General features: G+C 45.3%; 1 protein-coding gene across 2 annotated transcripts in view; it reads right to left on the bottom strand.

Annotated features, from left to right (window-relative positions):
- Positions 1-3,017: 3,017 nt before the first annotated feature.
- Positions 3,018-21,935, bottom strand: part of LOC111154980 (kalirin-like) — a 109,900-nt gene continuing 90,982 nt past the window's right edge. For both annotated transcript variants that reach the window (XM_022514937.1, XM_022514938.1), the window contains exons 20-28: positions 20,310-20,337; positions 19,662-19,833; positions 17,183-17,304; positions 16,406-16,537; positions 14,776-14,940; positions 12,556-12,634; positions 8,755-8,955; positions 5,748-5,886; positions 3,018-4,894 (exon numbers count right to left, since the gene is read on the bottom strand). In XM_022514937.1, the coding sequence (XP_022370645.1) occupies positions 4,349-4,894; positions 5,748-5,886; positions 8,755-8,955; positions 12,556-12,634; positions 14,776-14,940; positions 16,406-16,537; positions 17,183-17,304; positions 19,662-19,833; positions 20,310-20,337 (1,584 nt within the window). In that variant the 3' untranslated portion in view covers positions 3,018-4,348. The remainder of the gene's footprint in view (positions 4,895-5,747; positions 5,887-8,754; positions 8,956-12,555; positions 12,635-14,775; positions 14,941-16,405; positions 16,538-17,182; positions 17,305-19,661; positions 19,834-20,309; positions 20,338-21,935) is intronic.

Raw genomic sequence — 21,935 nt, 5'->3', positions numbered from 1 at the left:
TCTATCAAATTTGTGGGACAAAGTTTTAGTTAATATGCAGAGATAACCACCATCTAATTTATAATGCCTTTGCTTCCTCATGTTCTCGCAAGTTTAAATTTCCCTGCTCTTTTACATAGGCAAGCAAACAAGGAATGCCTAACTCTTGGGCATTAAATCATGGATAGTATGGGAAAGCAAATATGCTACCCCTGAAACATCTAATTATCCTAAAAAGAAAAAAAAAGATCCAAGGTTTTCCCTCCAAAATTCAGCAGTTCAATTCATTTCTGCACCTGTGCATATAATTTGTCTCTTATAATGGATGCCGGTGAGATTCTGAAGAAATGAGTTGTGATATCAAACAGTAGTTTATTCTCATTTCTGCCCTTCCAGTGAGGAAAGTGGCTGTTTGAGTTCTTCTCCATCAATTTTTCCAGAGCATAAAGCTTGAGAAGAGAGAGCAGCAGTCGCTTTGCAGGGCATTCTACTCTGGCTCTGCCATCAGAAATACCGGAGAAAACAGCTTATTCCTGTAAGACCATCACCTCTCCTAACCTTTGTCTGTAGACAAGCTTTCAAATGACTGAAATTACAGGCTAAGACCAAACAACATTTAGACAAAGAGCACCTGGTACTTCCAATTAAAATCAATTTACAGAATTTAATCTCATGAGTTTGCAAATGGTATCCTAAAATATGAATTCTGAAAACTCAGAATGTTCAAAGTTACTGTTAATAAAATTCTCAGCACTGGCAGTGTGTAGCACTTTAAGAAAATCAAAGTATTCTTTAGACATCCCAACTATGCTATTTTTGCAACATTCCTATGAGATTAAAGTCCCTCCTCCTTCCCCCCACTTCCCATTTTAACAATGAGGACATTTGGGACAGAAAAAAAACAAAGACTTTCTGTAAGAAAGGACGAATCAGGAATAGCTGAGGTTGAAACTCAAGAATTCCTGGCCTCACCCTATATCCAGATGTTTTCATTTAAAAGATATTTTAACATAAAAAAAAATGCTGCAGTATCAGTCAATCTAAATACAATGAACTTCTTTATCTCCCAACCTCCCCTCTGAAAGGCACTACTATTTATAAAGGCTTTGTGAACAACAAAGTGGTGAAGCCAGCTTTCCCTCTGCTCCCTCTACTCCCCCAAGAGTGTTTATGGCTGTGAGAGTCCAGAAGGACATCCTCCAACATTACAATTTTTTTTTTCTTAAAAATTTTCCCAACATTCAGCTGTACGTGGATATAAATCTATTTAATTTGAAACAAATGTAAAAGATGCAGTAAATCATTAAATCTTTAGAAAAATTAATATGAGTTGTCCCTGATCTTTTCCTTCTCTCTGCATCCCACCCTGACAAAACAAAACAAACCCCAAACTCTATGCAAAGAATATAAGCCAGGCAAGAAACTTATGACTTTAACTGACATTAATTTTTCCCATTTCAGCTGGAAGTTCACACTAATTCCTAGTTCAGTTTTGATTTCAAGAACTATGACAATATGGCAGACGTGGACCATTTTCTCTTCTCCCCGTCTCTCTACCACAAAGTCATAACTATCTGCGAAAACAGGTACAAGAAACTGGTTTCTAATCCTTCATCCCTCACTACGGTCACCCACACAGCAACCTCAAGTACCTTTCCCAGCCCCACTTTCGGGGATTCCTTTTTCTTTCCAACTGGCTGAGGAGCATTCTCAAAGCAGGACTGCTATCTTACTCCTGTTGGGGAAGAAGCAGGGGCTTTGGAGACAGGACACCTCTCTGTTAGTTTTCTTCAGTGACCAGGCTATATAAAATACATGCCCTTTTTTCTTGGGGTGTCTATTAAATTAATTCTACTCTAATGATTGTACTTTGGCTCCGGTTAACAGAATCATACTACTTTGCATTTCCATGTCTCACCTCTCCCATCTCCTCACTTCCCCAACATGTGTCCTAGGGGGGAGGGGAGATTCTGCACAACCCCACACCTGGGCTGTCCCAACTCTCATGGAGACGCTGATATAAAAGCTTTGGCTCTAACAATCCGTCAGCTGCCTTCCCACAACACGGTTTCGTGAATGTTCTCCTGTGTCCTCTGTGCACCACTGTCCGAGGCCCTAATCTTCTCCAGCAGAAACTCAGCCTATCTCTTCCATAGTCATAAAAACTCGAAAAGACTCAGCAGGGAGTTCTTTAGTCATTGCGCACAGTGGACGAAACAGACCTTGCCAAGCCACACTCCATGGGTATTTGGAATCCTCAGCACCTGCCCTCTGTCCCGTGACCAGCCCTAGGGACCAGGCGTTCTTCTTTTAGGCTAGAGCTCACAATGAACACATGTTTACTAAAAAAAAATTTTTTTTTAGTAAATATGTTTTAAATTTTAAAATATCATATCAGATAGCATTTGTATATACATGTAGAGCTAAATGGAGATTAGGAGGGTTAGTCAGGGGCGGGCTCTGAGGGAGGGTGCCTTGGTGACCCAGGGCCATCCCAAACTAGGAACCAAATACAGATGAAATCAGTTTCCACGTATTTGGTTAATCCTAAAAATACGAAGTGCTACCTAGTCTTATTGCTTGTACTTCTTACTAATTGATTAATCTATAGTCTCGGATGGGATGAGCTGGAGTGTGGATGAGGAAGGTGACTCTGAAACAGACGGAAAAGAAAGACAGGTACTTTTAATTTTACATTTCCACTGTGGGAATAAGGGTTTTTATATATTAAAGTTCAGGCTTAATGTCTACTATCCTTTTCATTTAGATAGATGTGTAATTCTATTTATCCCTCATAAACTCTCTGCTTGCACAATTTTCTCAACCCTATTATAGGAGAGAAGCAGCGCCATTAAACCTGATTTGAGGACACACTTGAGTTACGTTTTTAAAGTAATTTTGCATAATAGCAATTTTCAAAACACATCCTAGAAAACAAAGCGTGGATCATGGACCAACAGGAAAAAAAAAAAAAAAAAACACAAAAAAATTTCCCCAGAAACCAAGAAAGAAAAACAACCATGAAATGCCCAGGCTGATTTTTTTGTTTGTTTGTTTTCCACCAGCGTGGGGGGAAAAGGGCAGTTCATAATCACCTTGTGTGGAGAATACGCACCAGAAAGCAGCATTGGCCTCAAAGTGCAATTAGTCCTTTTGGTCCAGAGAAATGTCAGCGGCTGTGTGGTGACCAGTACGGCAATCACAGTTAAAACTCAATGCTCTGTCCGAGTGATGTATCAGATTTTATTCCATGGCTTCAAAAAGGACTTGGGACCAGGCCTTTAAAGGCCTATATGGCTGCCTCCTTTTGGTAAGCACCCCTCAGCTTCCAGAAGGGGTTAGAAATAAAGCAAGCCAACTTTCTGAGGACTGCCTTCTACAGCTGTAGAAGAAGTCAGAAAGTGTTGTTAACGTTGTTCATAGGAACCGTAGGAAAGTTTTCTATTTGCCCTTTTGTGTGAACCTGTTTTATTCATTACCTAGTTCAAACTGAGTGTAGACATAAAAATAGCCCCACAACTCTTAACTGTATTTGGACTTATTTCCTGGCAGGCTTTCCTGCCAGATAAACTCTGAGCTGCCAGTGAATTTGGGGGTAGCATTTCATATACAGAACCTATGTTAATCAGATACTTGTGACTGAGAGAAAAAGCTTCTCATTCACAGATTGCAGAAGGGTAACATTGCTTTCTCTTAATGCATGGGTTCTGGTAAGAGATTTCTATACAAGATTTATAAAATGCTCTAAAAAACTTGTCGTCTTATTGTGCTTAGTCAAAACAATGTAATGCTTCGATAAATAAAGGACTGTCTTAATCGGAGTGCTCAAAGTTACTTAGGATCGATGTCATATATACCTCTATATTATAAAACTCTGAAACCCGAATGGGATCTATTTTACTGTATATGTGAATGCTATTAAGAAACTATATTGAAGTAATCTAAACCAGAAGAGTGGACATACGTGACATCTCTGTTAAATAGAACTTTCTTGCTTCCAATTTCAGCAGGGTTAGAAACCTTTTGCGCTCACTACTTCGAGCTGCTGCTTTGCCCAGTTCACCGCCCGTTGTGGAACTCACTGTTAAAATTTCATAACGGCTCATATTCTTGGTATCCTTGCCCCCTCTCTTTAACGCTCTAGGTGACTCTTCACATCTTTGTCTTCTAATGGCCTTCTGGAAAGCCCTTGGGTTGAGGGTAATTTTGCCGCTGCCCAGACCCTGAATAGCCACGGACAAGGTTGAAGAGGTCTGTCTCTCAAGCCAGAGAACTGCGTGGAGCGAACGAACAGAACTATTTACAGACATTCAGTCTTGCTTTGGTTCACACTGCACTTCCACGTGGAACCCCAAGGGCGAGGAGACGGCTACGTCCCTTGGTTGACCCGGTTGACGATGTAGCTCTTGACATTGGGCACAGGCCGCACGTCGTTCTGATGCTTGCGGCGTTCTATGAAGCACGCCAGGCGGGAGGTGTCCAGGGGGATCTTGGAGTAGCTGCCGTTATGGGGCTGCAGCCAGGGGTGCTGCAGGCACGTGGCTGCCGTGGGCCTCCTGCGAAAGTCTTCCTGCAGGATCACGTTGATGAAGTCTCTGGCGGCATTGCTCACGCCGCAGAAGTATTCGTGCGGGAAGCTGAAGTCCACTCTGCACACATTGATACAGGTCTCCTCTTTGCTTTCGTCCAAGAAGGGGGACACCCCACTCAGCATGACGTATGTCAGAACCCCGATGCTCCAGATGTCTGTGCCCAGGGAGACGGGGATGCCTTGGATCACTTCTGGGGCAGCGAACTCGGGGTTCCCCAGCAGGTGGTGGATGTGGAAGTGACCCGAGATCTGGACGGCGTCCTCCAGGTCAATGAGCTTCACCCGAGGCACTGGGATGCGTAGGTCAATGAGCAGGTTTTCGGGCTGAGGAGACCCAGGCGGGAGGGAGAAGAGAAGGCAAGTTGAGCTCTCTGTCTTGTCTACCAGTACGACTCTCGTGGTTCAGACATAGTTCTGCTAGTCTTTGGGAAAGCCTATAGAGCACGAGAAATTGCCTATGCAAAGTGCCTGGTGGCCTACAAACTAGACTAAATTCTGTGTTGGGGTAATGTTTCAGAGAAGCTGTCTGACATTAAAAATCATGTCTTCTCAACTATCCCTTACTTCTGCACTGACTCAAAAAAAAAAAAAAAAAAAAGAGTGGGTTATTCATTTTGGAAAACAGGGGCTTCTCTTGGGCACCATAAAAAACTGACATTTGGGATACCTGGGTGGCTCAGTCGGTTAAGCGGCTGCCTTTGGCTCAGGTCATGATCTCAAGGTCCTGGGATTAAGTTCTGAGTCAGGCTCCCTGCTCAGTGAGGAACCTGCTTCTCTTTCTGCCTCTGCCTGCTACTCTGCCTGCTTGTACACTCTCTCTCTCTCTGACAAATAAATAAATAAAATCTTAAAAAAGAAAAAAAGAAATCAAGACTTACTTAATTAAAAAGAAACAAACAAACAAAAACCTGACATCTATTGGCTTCCTTCTAAAATGTTAGATGAGGCGGGAAGATCTTCCCGACCTTCCCTCACCCCAGATGTCATGGTGACTCTTGGTGTTTTCATTAATTCACAAAGAACACACTGGAATTGTGGGACGACCTAGTTCCTGTCTTAAAATTTGTCAGGATTCTAACCCAAGTACCTAAAATGAATCAGAATGGACCTCCCCAAGGGTAATGACTGACAGGCTGGACTTGGCCACTTCCGTGCAAGTGCAGTTCTTGCTTATTACCTTTATGTCCAAATGGGCCACCCTGCAGTTGTGGAGGTACTGAAGAGCTTCCATGATGTCCCGGATGTAGAAAGCGACTTTCTCTTCCATCAGCTCATCGTGATTCATAAGGTAGTCTAAGAGCCGGCCATCGTCCATCCTGAAATCAGGGAGGAATCGGTCAAGGAAATATGTTTGTAAAGAAATGGAAAAATAACATATACTGATTGGTCAGAGCTCCAGAATCTCTCCTGTTCTTGCTTATAGATGAAGATCGATGTTCCCACACATGTGTATTTTAGTTAGAACCCAAAATTAATGTTCAGAACTAAAATTAACAAGCTAATTTAAAAGTTACCATGTGATATGCTCCACAGAAGAAACATGGGTAACCTTAAGACACATTCTACGTTGTTAAAGTTAAAAACCGCTCACGAGGAAAGAGGTCTGACCCCTCTTTAAGAGATTAGTTGGCAAAACACAGAAAGTCTTCGAAGGAGAGAGAAAGGAGAGCGCGCTCTCTCTCAATATTCGGTTAACTGGAACCTGGTGGCTCTACGCCTGCAAATATGTTTTGCAAATTGCTTTTATTTGTCAGTTTTTAGCTGGGGAAAATGGAAAGTGGGAAAAGTTTGTCCTCGGCATTCTTGACCCTTTTCGGGACCCTTTGCCTTGTGAGCAATTTTCCAATCTTAAAAACCATGACTGAGAACACGATAGGGGGAGCCAGCCAGATTCAGAGTTGAGTCCTTATTCTGCCAGCTACAGACTGGGGGTTTGGGACAAGTCGCTTAAACCCTGTGTTGGTTTCTTCATCTTTAAACTGGGAGTAAGCAATAAGACTGACTTCACCCCGGGGGCTGTGTAAGAGTCAAGCGGTATGCCTAATCAGTAGCAGCTTGAGTGCTCAGTAGTGTTTTCAGGTCCCCTGTACCCTCTTGAGCATCTGGAGTGACCAAATGTCAGACTGCTAGTCCAATGTGCACTGAGCTGTCAAAGGTACATCCCCGGGAAAGACTTGAACCAGAGGTAGAAACCACCTTTGAGCACAGTTGATCTCCCTCCACCCCAGTCAGGTTTCCATTCTCTCCTCTAGCATGGTCCTTCCCCCTGCTATCTTCTCCTGCTTTCCTTGATAGGAGCAAAGCCTAGGACCTGGCGGGGGGTGAGGCGGGAGGGATGAGCATGGAGTGGAGGGGGCCTGGGTTTGTGAGATGCTCCCCCCCGTGCTTCTTGCTGTGCTGCTCCGAGACCCGCAAGCCCTCATACCAAGTCCACCCTCAGAGCTTTTGGGAAATGCAGATGCCCGGGCCTCACCCTAGCCTAGGCCATCAGAACCTCTGTTGCCTAGCAGAGAAAAACTCTACCAGGGATTTAGATGGCCACCAAAGGGAGGACCTCTGGTCACAGCATAACCAAGATTTAGCACAGGGTTTACCTTGGGCACTGTCTGTCCACTCATCTTTCCTGAATTTCCAGTCCCACAAACAACTTCCTATGTTCTCACAGCAACCCTCTTCAAAACGCATTTCTTTCTCAGCACTTACCATGTTCAGCTAAAATCATCACTTATGGATTGGTCCTCCTCATCAGGTTTTGAACTCTTCGAGGGCAAGAACCACCCCTTTTCACCTTTGTTCCTTCCATCCTAGCCTAGGTCCTCCCAGCAGTAGGCACACAGGGTGTGCTCAGTAAACGTTTGCTAAACTAACTCAATCCACTATTCACCTCATTTAATCCCTGTAATGTCTCTGAGAAGTGGAAATAATTCTTCAGACTTCACAGATGAGACCCCAGGCCCGGGAATCTAAAGACCCTGCCCCCAAATCCCAGAGCTGGGATGAGCGCCCAGGCTCTTCATTCCAAGAATGGCTTCCTTCCATTGCACCGAGGCAGCCTGGTAATCAGCACCTTCCCCCAGAACGATGCAAGCTGGTGAAACTGAAGGGGCTAAGGTTCTGGGTCCGCCATATTGTCTTGATATACAAGTGATAATACTTGTATAAGCACTTGATATTAGGTTCTGGAAGGCTCTCTGTAAGGGTCTTCGTTAAATCCAAAGTGACAATTGATCTACTACTATACAGCTATATAATGTATCACAAAAGATGTACAAATATTAATACAGTTGGTTCCATCTTCTCTTGTTTCTTTTCAACGAATTAAAAAATGTAGCCGAAGATGTTTGTTTTTTGGCTGTCTTTTTTCCAACATAAATAAATTTATAGAGGACTGCCTCAAAGGCCCTCATCCATAAACATTTAGACAAACAAGCACACAAGAGTCACAGTAAAATGACAGCTGGAAAGCTGTACATGGAGGTGCTTCTCTTCTGGACAGAGGCTCCCGGGGAGACATGTGTGGCACCGGTCTTGGGGCAGGGTCATCAGCATGCATCTGATGACGTCTCTATGAGGGCTCCGTCCTCCTGAGAGGACTCTGTTCTCTTTAGCCTCTGTTAGATCTCTGTGAACCACAGGACACGATCTCTGTTCTTAGCCTGGGGTAGTAGCGGGGCAGAATGTGCTTTATTGGATGTGTTCTAGGGCCAAGTATGGAGATGCCCGAGTTCCTAGAAAATCTGGAATGAGTGGAATATTTTGAAGGTCAAGGTTCCACTTTAAAAGGAATTTCTTAGGTGGGAGATCATGGCTGCCACGTCAGTGGGTTGATGCACAAACCCCCTTTCAGTTCAGCCCCACCCCTGTCAACAAGCCTAGGGTCCATACAGTCTTCCTAAACCCCTGTCCAGCCCAAGAGTCCATAGTAGAAAGAACATGAGAATCCGAGGGAGAGAGATACACAGGTTCAAGTCCCAGCTTCTCCATTTCCTAGTGATAAGGACCTTCTTTACCCTTGATTTTTCTAATCTGTAAATGGGAACCACCTTTTTATAAAACAGACGGGAGATCGCACATGACCTACAACACTCGGTACATAGCAAGACATTGTATAGAAAGTAACCGCTGTTGGGGGCGGGGTGCGAAGGAACCCAGACACTGGAGACGACCAAGACGCCTGTACTTACAGCTCCAGAATCAGGATGTAGGACGTGGGGGACTCATAGGTGTCATGGAGAGTGATGTACTGGGGGTGTTGCAGGTGCTGAAGCAGGGCAGCCTCGTGGGCAGCCTGCTCTTTTTTCTTCATTTTTTTGCTAACGAATTTCACCGCGACGTCCTTCCGCGTAGCTTTGTGAATACACTTCTTCACTATGGAGAAACGGCCTCTGGAGAGCGGAAGACAGAAAGCATTTTGCGAAGCTTCCTCCATCAACCAGGTATTATTTTATTCAAGGATCTGTAACGTTTTCTCTGAAGTGGTTAGACAGTTACACTTATTAGGAATCCTACTTTCCTATTTTGAAATGATCATGTGATCTCTCAAGAAAAGCCGTGTTTCCTGCCTTAGCAGTTCAGGAATCTCTGAGATGCAAAAAACTCATATCAATTTTAGTCAACAGATTTCTCTCTTGCTTCGAAATATCAACCACAGGTTCAGTTTTCTAAGCGGAGTATATTTCTGTAAAATACAACGGTAATAATAATGTGCAAGAAGGAGGAATTCTACTCTATGATCATTTCAAAAACATTTCTTAAAGAGGCAATTTTTTCCTTTTATATTTATTATCTTGGTGTGACAGAAACTTTGAATATACACAAAAGTAGAGAGAATAGTATAATAGATCTGTGCAGCCAGCAGCCAGCTTCAGTCATTATTAGCATTTTGCCAACCTTATTCCATCCCTTTCTTTCTTACCTCTTGCCTTTTTTTCCCCGTGGTATTTTTAGCAAAATCCAGATACCATGTTATTTCACTCATAAATACTTCAGTCATTTCTAACTGACAAGGACATTGAAAAATGTATATATAACCAGCATGCCAGCTTCACATCTGACAAAATTAGCCACATCTAGAATAGAATGGTTCCCAGACTCAGCTGTAGCCCAGTAGGAGGTAGTAAGAGTGAAGCAAATAAATAAATAAATAAAATCTTTTAAAAAAATGCTGCACATAAACAGAAGGGAAATAAAACATGTAGATACTGATGTGAGACATACCGCAGGTATCTACAGGCCATAGATGTGAGTCAGCTTTCTCCATTGGACTTAAACCTAGACTTATAGGCCTATATGACTATCTTGTTAAAAATAACTCTCTGGTAATTAAGTAGTTTAAAAACCATGGTGCATAAAGAAATATCATCACTCCTAAAGTCTATCTACAGAAGGAAAGAGCACTTGAGCATGGCAAGCTTACTGGAAATAAACGAGACGGGCACCACAGCAATGGGAAGATGCCAGAGAGTTGTCCCCTGGGAATGCGGACTGGTGACCTGTACAGGATCCAAAAAGATAGCAGGGCCAGGCCTCCAGGCAAGGATGGAAGGTTGAACCCAGCCATCTGTTTTCACACTATCCTGAGACTTCACTGAATCTCCACTAAAGGAATTTTTCCAATCAGGCATGTAAGGGTGAGGACACGGGAAGAAGAGATACTCTAAAAACACATTCAAAGCAGAAAACAAGTGAAAGAGTGACAAATGACCTAGGAGACCTGAGGAACTCAGTCCAAATCAGTCGTGGGGTCAAGTGAGAGCCAGTGAAACTTTTGCAGCAGAATCCCCAGAAGGCTGGGGAATTGGCCGCATCAAGTAGCTCTGTAAACCAGTGTAAAGAGGATGCTGACATGGGAAGGAGTGGCTGAAACTGTGTGAGAGCTTGTTGCTTCAGATCTCCTCCCCAGCAGAGGCCTCTGTAGGATCGTCTCTCCCCATGCAGGAAAAGGCTGGGGTCCCTTCTCTAGACAGGGTAAAACGGAGCGCCTCTCTTCTCTGGGACACTGGCACACTTGGGGGCAGCAGAACCTTCCAGCAGACAGGCCTTTTATTTATTTATTTGACAGAGAGAGATCATAAGTAGGCAGAGAGGCAGGCGGGGGTGGGGGGAACAGGCTCCCTGCTGAGCAGAGAACCTGATGCAGGGTTCGATCCCAGGACCTTGAGATCATGACCTGAGTCGAAGGCAGAGGCTTTAACCCACTGAGCCACCCAGGTGCCCCCATGCAGCATTTTTAAAGGAGCTCTTGAAAATAGGAGGACTGTACTTGGAGGAGAGGAAAAGCTTCAGATGGCTGGGGATGAGATTTGAAAAACAAAAACAAAAACATCATTGCCCTGAACAGATCATAAACTTGAGCTCCCCTTTGGGAAATACTAAAACATCCATCTCTTCTAGGTAAAACATGCCTTCGCCTCTGGTTCTCAATAGCAAATGCATGTCTGGGGAAGGAAATCACTGTAGCATCTGAGCCATACAACTAGTTTCCTTTAGAACCAGGAGTGGAGTCGATTCCTTACTAGAGTCATGTGGAACTTCACAAAAGTTGAATATAATGGAGCAGACTAGATTTCAATGGCTAGAGCTTATTTTTGACAAAAACTGCTGTACTGAGAAATCACATATGCTAGTAAAACAAACACAGGCTTAAAAATTGGGTAGGCCAGGGTTGGAATCCTGACTGTTCTACACTTAGTGGTTGCCAAGACCTCGAAAAAGTTACTTAACTCCCCAAGCCTGGGTTCCTTTCCTGGGAATCTACTCACAATGTGGCAAGAATTACACTTAAATGCCTCTCGTATAATATCTTCATAGTATCTGCAACACAATATAAGCATCATCCAACACCATGTAAATTTCCACTGGCCTTTTTCTCCCTCTGGCCACACAAAGAAGAGTGAAAGGAGAACGAAAGTTGGTTTTTGATGGAGGGTATTATGGTGAAAGGTCGTGAATGACATTGTGATTCCTGCCTAAGAAATGGGAATAGCAAACATTTGGGCTCTTTCCACAACCCCTGTCATAACCACCCTACTCAGGAAAAGTTGTGCTTCATTGAGAGACATCAATCAAAGAGATGATGGTAACAGCCCACCGTTAGTGGGTACTTTTTTTTTATACATTCAGTGGGTGGGGGAACTTGTAAAAACTCCCCACCCTCTCACCTAGACCACGTGCAAACTAATGCACACACAGAGATGACCTCTTTTTTGTTTCTTTCTATCAGCTATTTTATGGGACAGGTGATAGATTTTTTTTTCATTGTTTTGTTAAAAGTCATATTTTTATCTTTTTTTTTTGAGGACACTTTTCTACTCAAAATAGAGATAAATTGTGCGACCGAGTGTGTGGGTATGCGTAGGGGGGATTGGACTACAAATATCCATAAAACAGTGTGTTGGGCTTGACATATGGACATATGTGGAGACCTGAACCAGTAATTAGTGATTATACCTTCTTCTCAGGAACACATGGAACTTCGAACAAAAACTGACCAGGTACTGCAAATAAAGCAAGTCCCAGCAAAAGTCAGAGTCAGTATCACATAGATCAAGTTCTTCAACTACAATGTAATTAAGTTAGACATCAGTAAGACGAAGATGATTTGGGAAAATCTCACACAGCTGAAAATTTTAAAGTATTTCTATTACTATTAGGTCAAAAAAAAATCATAGTTGAACTGAATGATAATGAAAGTGCCACATATCAGAACTCAGGAGACGTAACTAAAATTGTAATTTGAAGAAAAGGCTTAAATTCTTATATTAGAATAGAAGAAAGGCTGACAGTTATGAGTGAAGCATCTAACTTAAAAAGCTTTTTTAAAAAAAAGAGCAGTAAAAATACACAAAAATATTCTGTTTTTTTTTTCTTACTAAAGAGGGAATACACTTAGTGAGGAGAAACAAACAATAGGAAAAGCAAGTCATTATTCTGATATGATGATGATAAGAGCCCATGAATGAAGGAATAGAAAACGGAGTCATTACCTTCCAATTTCATTCAGCTCAGTGTAAGCTGAATCAAAATTTTCCTTCCAAGAAATGGTGGCACCATCAGCAGCGGCATCTTTGGAAGAGAGAGAATCCATTTATGATACTGAGGAAGTCATATAAGAATAAAGAAAAGATTAACAGAAAAGCTCCTCCTTTGCCCCAAAGCATTCTCGTGACCAAATATGGAGTCTAAATCATGGGAAAATGCCAGGATTCTCTGAAATGTTATTTTTAAAAATATCATCCAAGGGGAAGCCGACATGACAGAGTCATATCCCTCCACCCCCACCACTAGTGCTGTGCCATCTACATAAACAAAAGAAAACTTGGGACAATCAGAGATGTAACCTCTGGATATTTTAAAATAGAAATTTGGTAGAACAAGTTAAAAGAGAGAGAGAAAAACACATGGAAGGCCTAGAAAAGCCAGTGAGAATCAGGGCCGAGGAGGGATGCAGCGGCAGCTAGGGGGAGAGTTACAAGGCCCAGAGGAGGAAAGGAGGGGAACGGGCTCAGAGCATCCTAATCACTTGTCTTTGTCACCCCGCTGCCTCAGACAGTGAGAGCCTAGCTGGTATATCGAATGGTGTAGCTTAACCCAAAATACAGGCCTGAGCACAATATTTGACAGCATTACCTTATTTGAGGTGTTAATTCCCTGGCAATGATTTACACACACACCCACACACACCCACACACGTGTGCCCATGTAAAGCATGTGCACCAACATATGTTTGTTCTGTCTCTTGGGACCAAGGCTTGCAAGAAGGAAGACATGAGGCAAAATTTAGTTCGTGGCTTAGGAGAAGAGGAGCACGCCAGCAGCGCAACTCTTCTGACCCGGGCCACCTCAGGCTGCCCAGAGCACAGTGGGGCTGACACTCAGGTGCCTTATCTATATTGAATTCTGAGGCCCAGGGCCAAGGTTTCCCAGTGTCATGGGTCCAACGGAGCAAGGCTGGGGCAGGCTGGGGAGTACTTCCAGAGTCAGCGGGGGTGGCGGGGGCTGGGCTGTAGCTGGAGGCCCTAGAAGGTTTCTGAAGCCCCTCTGGAGACTCTGGGATCCCCTTAACCCAGAGACACATGGGTCTGTTGTCTTTGCAGGGCCGTGACCTCCTCCTTCACCCCATCACACACAGCCCACTCCTGTACCACGGAACACCTCTCACTACTTGGAGATTTCTTCAGGCTAACAAGTGTCTTTCTTTCTTTCTCTTTTTAAAATATTTTATTTGTCCATTTGAGAGAGAGAGAGAGAATAAGAGAGAGCGTCAGAGGGGAGAAGGTCAGAGGGAGAAGCAAACTCCCTGTGTAGCTGGGAACCTGATGTGGGACTCGATCCTAGGACTCCGGGATCATGACCCGAGCCAAAGACAACCACTCAACCAACTGAGCCACCCAGGAGCCCCAGGTGTCCTCTTTCAAAATGTTCTTAGGACCAAGGGGGTTTGGTGAGACAGGGAATAGGTGGTATTTGTAAAATACTCACGTGTAGCTAGTTATAGGCGTATCTTAATTACTCAACATATCCACCTAAAAATATATCCACCTTGAGGGGTGCCTGGGAGGCTCAGTCAGTTAAGGGTCTGCCTTTGGCTCAGGTCATGATCCTAGAGTCTCCGGATCGAGTCCCACATGGTGCTCCCGGCTCAGCCGGGAGTCTGCTTCTCCCTCTGGCCCCCACCTGCTTGTGTTCTCTCTCTCTCTCAAATAAATTTTTTTAATACTCATTTTGATTCAAACCTTTCAAACAGCTTGCTTTCCTCTCCCCAGCTTAAACTGGTGAACAGGGCTGTCTCTGATGCCTCGAGGCACACTTACACCTGGCAGGGGTTCCCAAGGGAGACGAGGTTTGGTTCCCAAGGGAGACGAGGTTTGGCGTTCCCAAGTAGGAAAAGGGGCAGATAGCATCCACGTGACTCATGACTCCTGCCTGCCCCCCTCTCTGTTCCTGGGGACACACGCGGGGGCCCAGGGACTCTGGCAGGCCCCAGGTAAACATGGGTGGCTGACCTCACTTTTGCTCCAAGACAGTTGAAATCACACTTTTCTTCAGGTCTCTGAAATATTACTTGACTGAAACCACTGGCAAATCCAGGTTCCCCTCGCATGGTGGCCTGCCATGCCAACGGCCAGCAGGCACCCGTGACTGGGTGAGCCGCCCCGGTGCCTTGGCCTCCCCCGCCTGGGGTGCAGGGAAAGGCCGGGACTCACCGTACTCGGGGAGTCGCACAAACTCCGAGGGCTCGCTGGGAAGGCTGATCCCCCAGGGGTTGCTGGCGCTGACTCGGAACTGATAAGGACTCCCAGGACTGAGGTCCTCGATGACGAGGTAAGTGTCCAAGGTCGAAGCCACGGACTGCTGCCAGGCCTGGGAACCTAGTGCATGATTTTGGAGGAGAGGGAGAGAGAAAAGCCAGAGAGACATTGTTTCAAAGACCTTCAGCAAACAAAGAAGGGGAAGTTGACTCATTCCATTCAATGAAGCTGTGGTTACTGATTGGGCTCTGAAAGCCCGTGGGCCACCCGTGGCAAATGACTGACTAGGTCCTGAGGGGTGTGAAAGCACAAGTGAGAGTGAGAAGACGGAGAGCGTGCAGAATTTACAGGGGACCCTGCGGCAACTTTTTAATAAGGCATAAATATATTTTATAAATCACAAGATGAGAGGAAATATGTATTTGGAAGTGGAAACAAACTAGAAGCGAACAGGCACTGAGCCCTCCACGCACGTCAAGTACCGTGCCAGGCAACTCTCTCATTTCCTTTTCACACCGAAATCCCCAGACACCCTGCGGGGTCGGGAACAGGAGAAACGGAGGCTCAGAAAGATGAAATGATCTCACGAGAACGGCCTGAATATGATGAGCTAAGGACCGAACTGCATGGGGGCGGGGGTGGGGTGGGACTAGCTTGGTGAGATGCGTCCCCAGCTCAGCTCGAACATGTCTGTGCCGAGGGGGGTGAACCTGAGAGTGAACAGCTTCCCGGAGAGGCCAAAGTAAGCAGTTTTGTGAACTGCACGGGGCCTGTTGGGTAGAAGGAGGAAGAGTTGAGATACTGTGAGCGACGGCGGGCACAACAAATGATTTTGGTTCTGGGCACGAACGGTGGCTGGAAATTCAGCTGTGTAATGCATTACGTGGTTCAGAGATGAACAACTAGAGCTAGCAGGCAGCTTCTTGTGTAACTAATTCTTCTGGATAACCGGTGGCAGGTTCAGGTGTTTCTGACTGCTGAACTAATGTATGCACCCTCAGCACGTAAATGCAACGAATTAAAAAAATGAACAGCTTTTAAAAATCATTATACACATGTCTGTATGTATGTAAAGTTTAGAGATCACACAAAAGGTATATGCGATCTCTATATATGTGGTCTCTAAATTTTGTGTGGGGGTGCGGGTCAGGCTCTGCTCACGCTACCCTGGTTATCACTCTGGGAGAAAGTACGGATTCGCGAACTTGACACCTGGGTTTAATGCCAGCCTTGCCTCTTACCAACTCCTGCCTCGTGTTCCTTAACTTTCTTCAGGCCTTAGCCTCCTCATCTGTAAGAGGGGCCTGATTGCCCGTCTGGGGGATAGGACTTATTAAGGACAGAAGTGCCCAGGAAGGCACTTTGAAATCTACCAGGAGTCATTATCAGTTTGGCGAAAACCACTGCTCGAAGTTAGAGGTCAGAAGGCAGCTGTAGTCTGCCAGGAGGTGTTTATGCTGAATTGGAAGACACAAGAAGGAACACCTGATGAAAAGCTTGAAGGCAAGTAGTTTATGACTCTGAAGGACCTCCCCTTTGGAGGAAGGGAAGAAAGAAAGGGAAGAGCAGGGGGGAGCCAGCTCACCTTCCTCTCGGTACTCCACGGTGTAACCAGAAATCGTGCAGTTTCCCGTGCTGGAGGGAGGCAGCCAGCGGAGGATCACGGAGGTGCAGCTTCTCTCCTGGGCAATGGGGCGGTTAGGGGCCGCCGGAACACCTTCGGAGACGGAAGTTATGGTCAAGTGCTCTTTCTGAGGAACTTGACATTTTGCACCAAGGTTGGATGTTTCCTAGGAAACGTGCTTCCCCATGTCTCAATTATTTCCTACACCCTTTCCACTCAATGGCATACCTTTCTCCAGGCCCTGGAGAGGCCTGGCAGATATGCTTTGGGGTTAGAAGTTCTTCCTCGGGCTAAAGACTGCATGCTGGGGACTAGGCTGACCGGGAAAGCATGCAGGAAGTTATGGCGGGCCACAGATAGCCCTTAGGGAAGATTCCTTCTCTCCCCTTTGCTGGACTTTGGGATTTCACAATGGACCTTTTCTTCCCCAGGTCTCAGGGAGCCCTTGTAATGTCCACTTAAAATATCTGACGCACATAAATTCATAGAGACAGGAAGTAGAACAGTGGCTGCCAGGGGCAGCGGGGGCAGGGAGGGGAGCTGCTGTTTAATGGTTATAGGATTTAGTTTTGCAAGATGAAAAGAATTCTGGAGATCGGTCGCACAAACATATGAATGTATTCAACACTGCAGAAGGTACATTTAACATTGGTTAGGATGAAAAATGTTATGTATATTTTACCGTAATAAAAATATTTTAAAATTATAAAAGGTGTTGGATGAACAGAGAGCCTGTACCTTGCACTTTAACTGTAGCAGACGTGGACGTGGTGCCATGGTCATTTGTTGCTATGCAGGTATAAATCCCACTGTCTTGGGGCATCAGATTGCAGATCTTCAAGGTGATTTCCCCTGAATCACTAGGGACACCAAAAGGATGCTCTTTAGACTCTAGTAATGACACAATTGACTGATGGATAAAATCCCAGAGGGTGGGCATGCGGGGTGCTGAGCTGAATCCTCAGGCCCAAGGTCTCATCCCAGCTCTGGGACTTCCCTACACACCTTGGGTGGTCACCTTGTCTTTCTATATTCCCATTTCTTCATGGGGGGACATTCTTGCCACTCGCATCTCTCATGTGTGTTGTATAAAGGGCAGAGGGATAGAAAAGGAGTAAAACGAGATAAGAATTAGATGAGGGTTGCTGGGGGGAGGGGGGTTGGGAGAAGGGGGTGGGGTTATGGACATTGGGGAGGGTATGTGCTATGGTGAGTGCTGTGAAGTGTGTAAACCTGACGATTCACAGACCTGTACCCCTGGGGATAAAAATATATGTTTATAAAAAATAAAAAATAAAAAAAAAATAAAAAGAATATGGTTTGAAATATATAAAGTCCTATACAATATTACTGGTATTATTACCACTAGCAGTTTTGTCCTAAAATATTTTCAGTCTCAAACATCGATAAAACACTGTATAAGAAAAGGGAGGGGCACCTGGGTGGCACAGTGGGTTAAGTGTTTGACTCTTGGTTTTAGCTCAGATAGTGATCTTGGGGTCCTGGGATTGGGGTCCTCTGCATGGAATCTGGTTGGGATTTTCTCTGTCTCTCCCTCTGCCTCAATCCCCCACGCTCGCACGCGCTCTCTCTCTCTCGCTCTCTCTCTCAGATAGATAAATCTTTAAAAAAAAAAAAAAAAAAAAAGAAGGGATGCCTGGGTGGCTCAGTCGGCTAAGCCTCTGCCTTTGGCTCAGGTCATGATCTCAGGGTCCTGGGATCGAGCTCCACATCGGGCTGTCTGTTCAGTAGGGAGCCTGCTTCCCCCTCTTTCTCTGCCCCTCCCCACACTGACTCCTATTCTCTCTCTCATTTGTTCTCTCTCTCTCAAGGAAATAAATAAAATCTTTTAAAAAAGATTTAATAAACAAAGAAAAGAAAAGGAAAATGGAACGAATGAGAATGAAATGTTTAAGAATTTCAAATTCTACTAGGGGACCCTCAAAACAATTACATGAGGGGTGCCTAGGTGGCCCAGACGTTAAGTGTCTGCTTTCAGCTCAGGTCATGATCCCAGGGTCCAGGGATCGAGCCCCAAGTCAGGCTCTCTGCTCAGCAGGAAGCCTGCTTCTCACTCTCCCTCTCCTACTCTCCCTGCTTGTATTCCCTCTCTCGCTGTGTCTCTCTCTGTCACATAAATAAATCTTAAAAAAAAAAATTACGTGAATTAAGTAAAGGTCGAATTTCGCCACTAAATGCTCAGAAAGGATGACACACAGCAGTCAGGTCAACTCCACTGCCAACCCCCTGAGGAAACAGACGAAGCCAAACACTGACTCCCCCACTAAGTTCCATGGGCCTGCTAACCTCAGGACCTGGCCATCCCTGGCCATCATTGCTGGGAATACCATTTCATATGCACAAAAATTAAGTTAATGGATGGGAGTTTGATTCTAGGTTATTCTTTGATAAATGCTCAAACACTTAAGGGCTCATTATTGCTTATCCACTGTAAACAGCATTACACAATAAATACTAACAGAATGATTAGGAGGCAGTCAACCAAGTTTTTTTTTTTTAAATAGGCTTTCTTTGTGGAAGCATGTGTATGGCTGGATTTTCTGTTTAACATCGCATATTTTGGAGAAAGTTTTTTTTTCTTCTAAGAAAACTGTTCTTAGGTTAATGGAGGAATTCAACAGATCACTGTTTCTCAGGATCCCGACGGGCACAAAGAAACACCAGGATGTTGGGAGGTGAGACCCACATTCCTTCCACGGGGCTGGAGCCTTTGCCACTACTGTTGACACAGAGATTCTTTTGGGGATCCTTGGGGAAAGATCAGCCAGTCGGGCGGATGTAAGTCGGTGACTGTCAAAGCTCTTTGAAAGTACGGCTCATGCCTAACCCAAGATATAGAGGGGTATGTTTTTATTTGTTGAGTGTGGGTCCAGAATGCAGTCTTGCCAAACTGTCCTTGCAGGTGCAGGTATGTCAATGTGCTGTTCAGTAGCACGTGACCACGTGCTGGGCACCCCTCTCCTCTGTGTCTGACCTGCTCGTGGCAGGGAGCAGCGGGGGCTGTCCTACAGCTCCCAGCCCTGACATACCATTGTGTGAGAGCACGCTTTCCTGAACTGCCCATGGATGTTGACTCCATTTCTCTCCTCATCGAGGCCAAGTATTGGGGCGAGAATAAGCTCCAGGGCACCCAACCCCCCCCCCACCCCCAGAGGCTAAAGAACCAAGGTGCTGGCGGTGTCTCTGTGGAGCTTACCAGGAGGAGACGGTGTATGTGGCTGAGCTGTTGTCTGTGTCAAGGATGTTCTGGTCTGGCCCCTTCCAGGTGATGGTGGGCTTTGGCCGCCCACAGACTTTGCACTGCAGTGTCACTGTGTCCCCAAGCAAGCAGGTCACATCCACTAAGGGCACAAGGAATTCTGGGGCCACTGTGGTCAGATGGACGTAAAGCATCATTTAGAACAAACACAATAAACAGCCGTTTTATACCACTCTCCCCTGCCCACGCACGTGTAGTGATTCAAATGACCTTCAGCTTAATACTGTCAAGTCATCCGTGTTCCATGAAGAAGGGTTTTAAAAGTAAGAAAAGTTTATTGCAGAAAATCAGGAAATACAGATAAGTAAAAAGAGGAAAAGTCTCCATGATGTCCTGATACAGAGGTAACTACTGCGAATGTCTTGGTCTACATCCTTTGGGCTTTCACCAACACCGTTTTTCTTACACAAATTACACATAACGCAAGTTGTGGACTTTTCCACTCCCACAGTGTATCATGCACGCCTTTCCTTGTCCATAGCACAGAACCACATCCCCATTATTTTCCGCCTCTCCCTCAATGGCTGGATCTGCCACAATTTATTGAGCCAGTCCCCGTGTTCTCCATTCGACTTTGTAACTCACCTTCTTGGATGAAATTTGGATTTAAGATCTGAAAAACACAAAGAAACAGAAAGTTGCTTAAATCCTAAGCTACTAGTGGAGAACAGGAGACTTCCACCGTCTTGAGTAAAGGAAGTACAGTTTAGGGAGACGAGGCCTGGAGGCCAGGCTCTCTTGCTTGCGACCATGTCAGCATCGCAGGAACAACCCCGGCACCTGCTCTCCTCTCCTCTCTGCTCTAGTTCTTCACGTTCCTCTGGGTGGCCCAGGGACCCACACAGGTGTATCATGACGGCAAGCTCTGCTGGCTTTAGCCGGCCCCCTTCTCCTGCGTTTCACTTCCCCAGGGGCTCGTCCTCCCTGTCGAATGCATAAAAGCCATGCTCCCTGCCCGCTTCCTTCTGCACTCGAGCTATGAGTTGGCACTGGGTCTTCCCAGCCTCACAGGTTTTCAAAAACAGAGCAGCAGAGCTGTATCAGATTGGAATACTCTTCCAGAGGCAGCCCCCTCACCCCAAACAGGGGAAGGTCCTCTTCAAGCAGCTGCATGCAGAGCTTGTCTGGTTGTGGGGCAAAGGGAAGGTCATGCCCATCCATCCTGTCCCCAGCATAGGGCAGCTTGAAAATCACCTAGGGGTACTAGCCCTTTTGGCTTTGTCTAGCTGAGAACACAGACCTAGGCCAGTGAAGTGACCTGACCTTCACATGGCTGGTTGGCAAAGACACACTGGAAAGGCCCCCTTGTGACCCCACAGATCTTCACAGAAGATGGACTCCCGGCCAACTAGCCATGCTGAAAAGTCACCCCTTCTTGATTTTCATTCATCTTGTTTTCCCTCTAATCACGTGAGTGCAGGTTATAAAGCTTGGCAGGGTGAATGAAACATGGGTTTCGGAGTCAGAAAGCCTGGGGCTCATCTCCTTTGTTTCATGTGATAATCACTTAAGATTTATTACATCAATTTCCTTCCCTATAAAATGGGGATAACTAATACGCACTACGAAATGTTATTGCAAAGATGAAATGAGTAGTCTAGGTCAAGTGGTTGGCACAATGCTTGACAAATAGCAAGTATTCAATATTTCTGCTTAAGGAAAGAAAGATGATCTAATTCTAGTCATCCTCCTTCTGCGAAGCAGCCTACTGTTACAGTGGCTTTTCTCTCAGAGTTTATGGTGTAAAATTCTTCTCTCCCTCATAAATGAAGCCAGAGAGCTCACCTGCCTTACCAGTGGCCCATTGTGGCATTCATACTTATCTCCCCATAGTTACTCCTGGCGTATGTGAACACGTTTTCTGTCTGGCGTATGTGAACACGTTTTCTGTCTGGTGTATGTGAACACCCTTAATCAGGATCCATGTGAGCCCTTTGGAACAAAGTTGCTATTTTCCCCCTTTGCCAACCAGCTACCCACATACAGCACCCAGCTCTTTCCTGAAGTGAGCTGCGGAAAGTTCTCTCCATGCCAAGTCCTGGGGCTGCCCAGTCTTGAGACTGACCACGGCAGCGCCCTCTGCCAGTCTCAAAGGCCACGTACACCACTGCCCCGCCTTCCTTTAAATCAGTGGTTCTCAATCCTTTACCCTGGCAGCTTTAAAAACACAAAAAATCAATGCCTGGACCTCAGGCCTAGAGATTCTTTCAG

Source organism: Enhydra lutris, unplaced genomic scaffold (assembly GCF_002288905.1).
Source record: "Enhydra lutris kenyoni isolate GAN:26980312 unplaced genomic scaffold, ASM228890v2 scaffoldscaffold39, whole genome shotgun sequence".
NCBI classification, from domain to species: Eukaryota; Metazoa; Chordata; class Mammalia; order Carnivora; family Mustelidae; genus Enhydra; species Enhydra lutris.
The sequence above is the reverse complement of the archived record's forward strand: the minus strand, read 5'-3'. Positions and strand labels throughout refer to the sequence as shown.